This window comes from Rousettus aegyptiacus, unplaced genomic scaffold (genome assembly GCF_014176215.1).
Source record: "Rousettus aegyptiacus isolate mRouAeg1 unplaced genomic scaffold, mRouAeg1.p scaffold_m13_p_3, whole genome shotgun sequence".
In the NCBI taxonomy this organism is placed as follows: Eukaryota; Metazoa; Chordata; class Mammalia; order Chiroptera; family Pteropodidae; genus Rousettus; species Rousettus aegyptiacus.
The window spans coordinates 35991855-36003878 of NW_023416306.1; the positions used below are offsets into that span (position 1 = coordinate 35991855).

At 42.1% G+C, this 12024-nt stretch overlaps 1 protein-coding gene across 1 annotated transcript; it reads right to left on the reverse strand.

The window, feature by feature from the left end:
- Window positions 1-2246: 2246 nt before the first annotated feature.
- On the reverse strand, window positions 2247-11046 carry LOC118615073 (spermatogenesis-associated protein 31D1-like). The gene is made up of 5 exons (XM_036239515.1): window positions 10906-11046; window positions 7460-7499; window positions 6813-6873; window positions 6393-6531; window positions 2247-6008 (listed from the first exon to the last, which is right to left on the reverse strand). The coding sequence occupies exons 1-5, from the start codon at window positions 11044-11046 to the stop codon at window positions 2247-2249; spliced, it is 4143 nt and encodes a 1380-aa protein (XP_036095408.1).
- Between the last annotated feature and the right edge of the window lie 978 nt (window positions 11047-12024).

Below are 12024 nucleotides of genomic sequence, written 5' to 3' on the forward strand. Positions count from 1 at the left end.
ACCTACCTTTCCTATGCATGGCACCTTTCCTTTGCCACCTTTCATTCCTCCTTTGGATGCACCAATTGCTTTGATGTTTTTTTTACAGACACCACTACATTAACCATGAATCACCTCTGACCTTGATGTCATTGATATGATTGAAGAAGAAGATCCACTTGGCACTTAGCCACTTTTGCATCAGTAAACTTAATGTTGTATCCAGGTTTCAATGATCCCCACACCTTCTCATACTTACACCTATGTGTAATTACCCTTCTCCTTGAGTGTAGGCTGGACTTAGTGATTTCCTTCTGACTGAAAGAGTAAGGGGAAGCTAAAGAGATATTCCCATTATTAGTTCACAAAAATTTGTAACTTATATCTTATTAGTAGACTCTCTTCTGGCTTTGATGAAGCCAGAGGCCATGTTGGAGAGGTCCCCATGACAAGGAACTGGGGATAGACTCCAGGCAACTACAGCCAACAGCCAGCAAGGATTTAAGGACCTCAGTCCAACAGGCCTTAAGGAACTAAATTCCACCAACAACTATGTAAGTGAGCCCACAAAGTGGGTCCTTACCTAATCAACCCTTCAGAGGAAATATGAACTCCAGCTGACACCATAATTGCAGCCTGTGAGAAACTGTGAAACAGAGAACCCAGGTAGGCCTTGCCTGGATTCCTGGCCCACAAAAACCGTGAGCTCTTAAGAATGTGTTTTCAGAAGGCACTAAATTTTGGGTTATCCATTACAAAACAATAGATAACTAATATACCTCTAAATTATGGTAACCTTGGTGTAAGATATAACATGGCTGGAAAGGTAGGAAACAAGTAGGACAAACTCCCTGAAATATCTCTGGAGATACTCTCTTCATGCTCAATAATTATCCCACATACTCTTCCACCGAAATGGTATCATCGTGCTCTACCAAGCCCTGATTAGTCTCCAGGAGGTGAGATCAAGGTAAGGTAATGTTGTAATGATGGGGTTATTCCCATTTTTCTCTTCCTTTCCCTCTCACACCACCATTACATTTTCCTTACTTTGTCTCCTTTTTGACAAATTTTGGGTGGTTGCCTAATGACTAACAGGTGATGGCCAAGTTATCCCTTAATTTGGCAACAATGCTATCAAGCTAAGCATCCTGAAGAGATTTCCCTGACAATCAGGAAGAGCTTGTCCAGTTCCTCAAGATGCTCTCATAAGCAGGAATATACTGTTGCTGAGCTCAAAACTTGACTTTGAGCAGATTCATACCTACTTATACCAGATTCTTCAGCCAGGCCCATCCAGTTCCTAGAGCCTACCTTGGCCAACCCAATGTGCATACTTGCAAAACCCACTAATATGCGCCCTACTCAGGGGCTTCACCTGTACGATATTCTGGACTCAGCAACTTTTTCTAAATGAAAATAAGCCATTACTTTCATGAAAATATTCTTATCCCTGGTCCTTTTCAGAGCTGCAAGTTCTGTCCTCCCTAACTCTCCAGTAAGTATAGAGGAAGGGGAAAGGGTGACCTGCTACCCATTTTCATTAGGGTAAGATAAGGGGACATGGCCTATCACCCCAAACTACATGAAGGAGACAAGAGCTCTTAGGAGCAGACGACATATATTCCTCACCAAGAGATCCAATAGAATTGTTTCTCCCTACCAATAACTTAAGGTCATAAACACCCACCTTCCGCACTTTCTATTCCAAAACCTTCTAAAAGCAAAAAGGAGGAATTCTGGCTATATTCTGCAAGGGTAACTCACCCCACTCTACACCTGTATCTAGTTCAGGATACTGAGGGAGCAGATAAAAAGAAAGTTTAAGCCAAATTCTGGGCTTAATAGTTTTTCCTCACTTTGAAAAAGCTTAAAGTGTTTAGAGTAAACTTTGTGTGTGACTATATTAAAAATATAGTTACAAAGTAACTATATTAAAAATGAAGTGTTATAACAACAGGAAATTTGAGAAGATCAAATAAAGGACCCCAGTAAAAAAAAAAAAATGAGAAAGCCACTTTCAGGCCCCCTACATGGGGCTGATCATCTTTTAGAAACCTTAAGAGGAAATCAACAAGAGCAGAAGTAATTTCTTCCCTTCCCTAAGCATATCGAGGGATATGGAATGCCCCTCCCACATTCAGTACATAGACAATAAGACTCTACAGCAGAAGAAACATTTATTGACAAGGATCAATATCCTTGGTTGTGCTAAAGATCGATTGTTCTCATTAGAGGATGTGTTATCATGAAAACTGTGAGGTTTCTCAACAAGGACCAAATGGTTTTTGGATAGGGACTTTTTCTTCCTGGAAGTGCTGGAGAAGCATTTTTTGTTTGAATAGAAGAGTCAAATCTCTTAAAACAGTGCTTTCATCATGGGTAAGGGTGCCTGGACAGACCCGGCATGTTTCATGTATGCAGGTGGGGTGTGGATCAGGCATGAGCTCCCTGGAGGGTGGGGAAGGGTGTTGACTCTGGCATAATAGCTGGTCCTTAACTTTCTGGAAATGTCTGATTCTGTTCCGTATAGCACTTGTAAGACAACTCTGGTCAGCAGAGACAGCTTCTTGGTTGCAGCAGTTGCTACCTGCCCATTCCTCCTGTTGTGAATCAGAGAGATCCCCATAGTTGGAGGAATATCCCTTGTCAGGGTCGACCTCGGCCTGCAGTTCCTCCTTCTGCTGACTTAAGTCCAAGGCCTCAGGTTTGCACGTACGTGCCAGTTTCTCCTCTAGGATCTTCTCCATAGCTTTCATGACCCCATGACTTTCAGGAGGCCCAACATCCACAAAGATAGCTGCGCTTTCAGCTGAGTGTTGCTGCTGAGGGCTTTCCTGGATATTGATGTTTCTCTTGGAATTGATCCACTGAAAAAATTGTCTTATCTTTTTTCTGAAGTAACTATCAGGAGGAAACTGTTCATTCTGTGACAGAGATGATAAAGTACCCTCTAATTCTCCATCATCAACAGGGTGGCTCTTCTTTCTGGCTTTCGATGTCACTACCCTTGAAGCCTCACTTCCACATTCTCCTACTTTGGAGCCCAGAGGTCCCACTGTCTTTGTAGCAGGTGGAAAATCATTATCCTGGCACTTCCGTAAAACATACTTAGAGACCCAGGGTAGCTGCCTCAGATCTCTGATTATTCTGCTGTCCTCCAACTGGACATTAAGTACCTGGGAAGATCCCATGTCCCCAGTGGAGATGCTTTGAGACTGAGTCAGTAAAGACTGGGATGGCAACCTGTCTGAAGTAGAAGACATGTCAATGAGAGAGCCTTGAGCCTGGCTTTGCTCCCAGCTCTCCAGTTTGAACTTTAACTCATCAAGGACCTCCTTTTTCAGTTCTGATGGTTTAGAACTGTAGGGTAACAATAATTTTTGTGAGTGACATTCAGTGATCAGGGGAGATTCTACTTTACTCCTATCGACATTTATCCTTTGGGAGCTTACCAACTCCCTGGTTGTCAAGAGGTTGCAAGATTGTGATTTAACAGCATACACTTCTTCAGCGTTGCATATTTCCTTGGACATGTTGGACATGAAAAAATGTTCTAAATTCTTCTCCACTGCCCTTTGGCCTTGAATCATTTCTGCTCTATCACTGGAATTCATGTTCTCATCCCTTGGTTCAGGTCTAGACCCAGCTTGCTTCGTGGGCACCTCCGTGCAGCCACTGTCATCTACTACAGTCTCATTCTGACTCACATCTTCTATGGTGCTGTGAGTGACAAGCTGAAATGATTGTCTGCCATGCTCAAATATCTGGATGTCTTCTACAGGCATATAGTCCATATCAGCATGTGATAGTTTCAGGGCCCTCTGTCCTTCACTGTCCACAGACGAAGAAGCCAGGAGAGGATGATCCAGAATAGTGACTGAGTTTTTTGTTCTCACCTTGCTTCCCTGAAAAGTTTTAGAGCTTCCCTCAAGAGTCTTGGAAACCTCAGCTTTGGAATCTGCCCCAGAAATATGGGTGGCTGAGGAGGAAAAGCCACATTGGGGAAGAGGCCATGTATTGACATCTCTTGATGTATAGAATTTTATGGATTCAATAACTTTGAGGGGTAGGCCCCACCTCTGATTCACACGAAACCTTATAATGTGGGCTTCTAACACTTCTCGGGTGTTGGGATCAAGAAAAGAGAGCTCTAGAGTGGGAATGTGGCAGGACACATCACCTACCATTGTATCTATGGAATTTGTGTTTTCCATATTGGTCTGGGAACTCCCAGGAGGTGATGTATTGTCCTCAGCCAGCCAGGAACGACACACACTTATAGGGATCCTCCCTGCAGTGATCTGCCAGAATTTCTTGTTCAGATGTAATCTAAGAATCGTTTTCATTTGATCCTGGTCAAGGTCACTCCTTGAGACATTTAATAATTTATTTCTTAGGTGATTACTTGAGTGACACACACAGTTACGTCCTGTGTCTGAGGTAGCCCTCAGATTCTTCAGAAAGTAACGTTCTGAGTCCCTCCGTGGGATGTCTTCTGGGCTCTTTTCTAGAATATACCCAAGATTCCTCCTCATGTCCTTTCTTAGCTGAAACTTTTGTGGAAACTTCTTATAGAAACTTCCTGAGAGGCTCAATTCAGGCTTGGCTAGATCTTTTCTACTCTGGCCCTGAAGCTCAGAGAGTTGTAAATGAGCATGTTTGCCTTGCTCCTGAGATATTTTTGTTAATTTACTCTGAGGCACCATTAGTGCTAGGGAGTCTACATTCCTACAGGAATTAAGGCACCTCCTTAGGATTGTCTTCCTTGGAACATGGAGCTGCAGTTTCTCCTCAGGTTCACTGGTGATGTGAAATTTTCCAGGAAGGGTGGAAACTGGTACATAGTCATGGGATGGCTGGCTGGCCAACAGAGGGTTGGGATCTTGAGGACAAATGGCCTCTTGAGATTTTTGGAGAACAGGGTCTAAACCCCACAAACCTTCCTGTCTCTTCTGTAACACAGGCCATTCTAGGTCTTCATTTTCAGTCAAGATATGAGAGTATGACTCATCCTGGGATACAGGGGAAGACACTCCACATTCCCTAGTCTGGAATGGAGAAGATGATAGTATAGGAAGTCGGGGATGAAGGTGGGCCTGGGGATGGACCTGAGTGGAAGATTGGGATGGGGGCTTGATTTGAGGCAAAGGTCGAGGATATATATTGGGTAGGGGAAGGAGGTGGAAATTAGGAGGTGGTGAAGAACCTAAATGCTGCATTTTGACTGCAGAAGCATTATTGATTCCATTGAATAAGACAAAGCGAGACTCTAGTGGGGAACTTCTTCTAGAAACCAGGAGAGTAGCCACTAGGGACTCACTGTGCAAAGAGGGAAGCCCCCAGAAGAGTTGGCTATATTTCTGCTGCAAGTTTCCCCCCAAAGTCTTGACATAAAAGAGCTCCTGGCTAATGTGCAGCTGCTCTGGTTTGTCTTCATAGTTCCAGCCAGTTTTAGGGGCTGTCATGTCCTCTACTTCAAATGGCTGCAGTGAATTCCATGAAGATGTCCAATAGTTTTCTGACAACATATGTTTTGAAAATGATCCTGCCTTCATTTCTTTCTTCTCTAAAATCTGAAAAGCAACTCTCTTTTGTATTTGTCTCTCCAAATGTGCCTGAATGTTAAGGCTAGGGAAAGAATAGCTACTAGTTTCCATGTGCGTTGTAGCAGAGTCTCCCCAGTGGCACGTATCTGGTAGGTGGAGGGAAACATACTCTCGCTGAATATCAGAGTGCGGTAATGTGGGGAGGAACATATTCTTGGCATATGCCTGCCAACAGGACAAGTCTGAAATTGACAGGTTTGAATGATTAGGGACTGCAACTGTTGGGACATAAGTAGATAATGTGCCAGGACTATCTGGACATGAGTCCTCTGAAACAGGCTTCAATAAGACGGAATTTGATTTAGATTGAGTCACAGTGAAAGTGTTGTCTGGTGGTGGTGAAATAGATAGATCTGTTTGGATGTTTGGACAAGAAAATGAGTCAATAGGATTCATAGTCTGTGATGAACCTGATGAGGACTTGATATCTTGGGAAATGGTTGACTCAAGGGAGAAGATGGTATTCAGAGATGAAGTAGCCTCTGTATGGACAACAGGATCCACTCTCTGAGTGTCATGTGGTGGGGGAGGGATAACAGCAAGGGGTTGGGGAGAGGAGTTGTCCACTGGGATTTTGGGCTTCAAGGCAGGAAAAAGTTCTGGTGGCAGAGAGTGACTGGGTGGTGAAGGTGAAAGAAAGTCAGCTAAGGTGGTCGCTGGTTCAGTGGAGAGAATAGGGGGCGGCAGTGGGAAAGGCTCAGGCAGAAGGGCAGGGATTGGGTCTTTTGGTGGGACTGCTGAGAAGGCAGGAGACAGAGAATACGATGACTCAGTCACAGGAACTATGGAAGCCGAAGGAGACACAGAGGGAGTAGCGTCTTCTAGAATCTCTGGGAACAGCAGCTGATTGACTTCAGCAGTTGTGCTATTACACACATCACAGGAGGGGTCCGGACATAACAGTTGACGAAAGCGGATGGTATCATGATGCTGGCCTAGAGGTCTGCAGGAGACAGGAGGTACAAAGCTACAGCCAGGACCAGAACAAACATATGGGACTTTGGCAGGTCTGGCGAGGGTAGGGCTTCCCACTGCATACTGTCCTTTCATATCTCCCTACTTCCTTAATCCCACAGTCTACATTTTTATCCCCCTCCCAAAGACTTTCACATTCTGACTGAGGATTTTCCCTCCCATATCCATCCCAGCCTTTAGTAAGCCCTAGAAATTTATACAGTCTGCCATAAAAAGGGTTATAGAAACAAAGGGGTAATGTTTAGTCACCTTTGGACAAGAGAAAGCACCTTCCTTGCCTCCTCTACTTCACTCCGGCAAGCTCTCCAACCTGGGAAACCAGGAGAACGATGAAGGTAGAAACAAAGAGATCTTACAGGAGGCTAATCAGAATGTTCTTTAGTGGTATCCTTGGTAGATTGGACTTGGTGAGCCCCAAGAATTAAAATACAGGTAACATGGTCAATGACATTAACAGGCTCAGATGTATCTTGCTGTATCATTCACAAAGGATTCACAAAGGATATATATATATTCCCATGTGATACTCAAAACCACCTGTTGAGAAACATTGGTCAGTGGTCATTTCAAATAGAAGTCTAATTTTCCAGGAAATCAAAGTACTTTTGCAAAGTCAAGAGAAAGAAATTCTGACTCAACATCTCACACGGCCACCTATAGAGCCTCACTCATTGCCCAGGTTTGTCACTGCTTCATGCCCAGGACAGCAGAGCCAGGAACCTGAGAAGTGTTTCGGGATCTGATTGCCTTCCCATGAGTCTCTATTCTGAGGGCTCCGTTTTCTGAGATTGCTGTATGTAGCAACTAACATCGACAGAGAACAGGACCTGGGACCTCGAGGAAATGAGAGAATGTGTCAGCCTTGGAGGGCTCAGGTGGAATAGGTAGAACCTTACCTTTAAGTGTCCCACCTTTCTTTCTCCTCTTGACTCTGTCCTGTCAATGAGAATAAAAAGAAAATAATGAGGGGTTGGAACTCATTTCTTTCATTCCTTTCCCTAGGAAAATCAGACACTTATGATCCAAGAATAATATTTCTCTGTATTAATTATCAGAATTTTGTGTTCCTTTTATTATTTAATGATGATAAAATATTTTTAGTTTTTCCGCGTTTGAAAAACTCAAAGAGGGATTTTGTCTATGAGGCTCATACTTGAAGTTCTCTGCTTAAGGAGGCCATAGAATCTGAGGCCAACAGTCGTGTCTGTAACTCCCTCAGACAGGACCCTATAACCTGGGACAGAGCCCAGGCTCCAGCCTCCATTATCAGTCTCTCCAAAGTTCAGCACTGCTTTCCTGATTGTCCCAACACAAAAGAAGGCTTAGTCAAGTGACATCTGACATGGGAATTTGACTCATGATGAAGTCCTGGGGACTCTGTTGTCCTGCAGAGACCCCAAACTGTCTAAATAACCCTAGAGCTACAGAATATTGTGTCTCAGATTTTATTGGAAAATCTACCACCACACAGATGGTCTGTGAGCTTCAGATAGAAACCTTAGTCTTCCCTGAACCAATAGACCTACCTGATCTCTTCCCCTAGAAGAGTGATGTTCTATTTTTTTCCTCAGACTTCCCATTTTAGGGGTCTCGCTGACCCAAATAAACTTATTTATAAATGTTGGGAAAGGAAAAGGAAAATAAAAAATAATCCTTTGGGTTGAAAATTCTGGTTCTAGCTCCAACATTTAAAAAGCTTTAGAGTCATCTCTTCAGTCTGTAGAAGCTAAAAACTAAACAGAAAATCAATGACTTTTCTTGGAGCCATCAGAGAATTGAGGTTGCAGGGCAAACTACTACCCAAAATATTTAGGGAGGTGAATGCAGAGTCATACTCAAGATCAGCTTATCTGGAACAGAGGGCACTGGAGCCATGGTAGGAACACTTAATAGAGCCCTTTGACAAATTGCTGGAGGATGCATATTGGTAAGCATGAGACTAAGAAATTCCTAGAGTCACTGTGTTGAGGGGGGTGGGGGGGGCGGCCCACCCTTTCATGGAGTTTACCTCCAGGAACCTCACCAGGTTTTCAGAACGAAAAGCCATGAAAAACTCATGTTTCTGGCCACACAGGGAGAGTAAGGAGTCGGATAACCATTCTGAAAACCTTTTGAAATATTATCTGAGTATTGTCCATAATAGAAGATGCCTCGGTTGGGGAAGAGAATACCAGAGCCTTATTCCACATGGAAGAAGGAAAAGTACTCAAACACAGCCCCTTCTAGACTTCTTGCTTCATCTAAACAGTGAATAGAAAAGAAAAAAAAATCCTCATAAACACCTGTGGACATCACAGCCCAGAGACACAGGCCCAGGTAAGGTCTAAGATTTAATAATATCTCCTCCCCCTCACCTTACCACTACACATCAACGAAACTCCAGGATAGTAACAGGCAATTATAGCTGAAAGAAGTGTGAGGCATCAAGTCTAATTGAGGAAGAGATTTAGGGAAGCCTAAAGAGAGCACACAAGAGGAAAAAAAGAACACTAAAAGAAATTGAAGCCTCTAACATATACAACTTCACTAAATATTAAACACAGTAAACACCTAGCCAGAAAACAACTTCCTGCTAAAGTCAATTTACTACAGTTTCTGTTACCAATACATCTTGGCTGGCTTTCAAGAAAAAATTACAAGGCATGCTAAGACAGCAAAAAGTAGTCTGAATAGGCAAAGCAAGCATCAGATTCACATTTAAATGTGACACACATTTTGGAGTTATCATACATGGTATTGAAACTAACCATGATTGATATGTTAAGGGCTCTAATGGAAAAAAGAAACAACACATAAGAGGGGGAATATAAACAGAGAGAGAGAAACTCTAAGAATCAAAAGCTAATGTTAGAAACCAAAAACACTGTAACAGAAATGATGAATAGCTTGATTGGCTCATCTGTAGAGTGCATATAGGCAAGGAAAGAATAAGTGAGCTTGAATATATGTCAATAGAAACTTTATAAACCGAAATGCAAAGAGAAAAAGAATTTTTGAAAAATTTTAAAACTCAGAATTTCCAGGCACTGTGAAACAGTTTCAAAATATGTAACGTACATGTAATTGGAATCATAAAAGGTAAAAAACAGAAAGGAGGAAATATTTGAAGTAATAATGGCCAAGAAGTTTCAAAAATTAATGGAAGATTATTCATACATTATAGAGGCTCAGAGCACAGCAAGCAGGATAAATAACTAAAGTACCTGCATTAACTCTAAAGTGCTATAAGGTTATATGAAGTATAAAGATTAGTTGAACATGTATATTAAAAACTATAGGGCAACTATTAAAACACTTGTTAAAGAAAAATAATTGATGTGCTAAGAGAGAAAATTAAATATGAAATGCTTGTTTGAATCCATAAAAGGCATAAAAGGAAAAGAAAAGAAATAGAATGGAAAGTAAACAGTTACAGGCATGGTAGATATTAACCTAAATATGTGGGGAAAAAATTAGTCGATGTGAAGGAGCTGTATTCACCAATAAATGTCATAGACTGTCAGAGTAGATTATAAAACAAGAACCAATTACATGTTGTCTACAAAACACTCACTCTAAGTAAAAAGATACAGATAGATTAAAAGTAAATGGACAAAAACATATACCATGCTAACACCAGCAAAAAGAAAACAGGACTAACTATATTAATTTCAAACAAAGCAAACTTTAGAACAAGGAAAATTATCAGGGATAAAGAGAGGCATTACGTAACAACAAAGGGGTCAGTTCTCCAAGAAGAGAATACTTAAGAATGTTAAGAATACAACAATACCTAACATCTAACAACAAGGTGTCAAAATATGTGAGGTAAAAACTGGTGGAATGGCAAGGAGAAAGAAATGAATTCACTGTGATTGGAGACTTCAACTTCACTCTCAGTAAAGGGCAGATCCAGCAGGCAGAAAATCTGTAAGGGTACAGTTGGCCTAAACAGCACCATCAGTCAATTTGACCTAATTAACACTTATACAATACTTCTACAACAGAATTCACATTCTTCTCAGGCTCACATGGCACATTCTCCAAGACAGATCACATTCTGGGCCACAAAACACCCATAACAAATATAAGCGGTTAGAAGTCATACAAACCATGTTATCAAACTATAATGTAGTTAAACTATAAATCAGTTACAGATAGCTGGAAAACCCCAAAATGTTTTGAGATTAGACAACAGACTACAAACTCATGGGTCATGGAAGGAGTCTCAAAAGAAAAAAGAATTTTAAACTAAACAAAACTACAGCATAAAAAATTTGTGAGATGTAGCTAAAGCAGAACTAGCATTTAATACATCTATTTGGAAAGATTTAATGTCTCTGAGGGACTCTGGTTTACTTACCTGATTGATTTCTCTCTGTTTCCAAAATAGTGGGAAACATGGGCTCCTGTTTAGGTAGCTCAGTGACAGGAGAAGGATCCCCACCCCACACAGGAAGGCAAAGATGGGAATACCTAGGAAGTCTAGCTGAAGTGCAAACATAGCGCAGTAAGACTCCTCAGACAAAGAACATGGTGTACGTCGTCGAAGTGCGTTGCTGCATCAGGCAGCAGGGCATTGAGATGGCACATTCTAGACTGCAGTTCCAGGCCCACATCACAATGCCACAAGCATCAAAGGTTCTTGAGGGTGGGGGAGGGGACAACTCAAGAGAGATGAACCCACAACCTTCCCCCCGCATCATCTAGCCCAACAGAGCTGTCCACCCCTCCAGGGCCTTTTAGATCCCTCCAGCCTAACTTCCAACTCCACCCATTCACTATACCATATATTTACCTTAGTGAAATTTTCTATTTATTCCTCCTGTTACCCCAATAAAACCTGAGACCATTTTACTGCCTAATGATCTCCCTTTGGACCTCTGCCTGCCATCCCCATGGATTTACACTCCCAAGTTCTACTCTGTCCTCAACTACAGCTTCCCCTTATGCATATTGGGATTCTACCTGTATGACACCAGTGATACACTCAGCAGCACCCCCAATCCAGCATCTCCCCAAAAGAATCCATGTTCACCAAAAAGCATGAGAGAATAGAACGGCCAGTACCAACAAACAGAAAGTGTGACAAAGGGGGAGATGAGGGCATGGCAAACCCATGAAATCATGGCAAATAATTTCAAAATCTTTAGTGATCTTTTTTCTCCCAATATCCCTTTAGGCTATTCGGCCCCTTCCACATTCAGTGCCTCGCGCTGCTGTCCCCTCATTCTTCTCTCTGTCAGACCCCTTCTCTCCCACAAAACATTTTAACTTCTTGTACAGAGCAGTCGTGCTGGCACACAACGCACAGGACCAAACTCATCTTGATTTTGTATGCGGTGGGTTTCTCTATAGCATAAATTCTAATCAGTACAATTGTAATCATATTTAGCAATACCTTTTGGCATTTTTAGAATCACTTACAGTTACCTTTTCCATGAGAAGTTTTTTTTCCCCCATCTACTTTCTAACTTTTCAC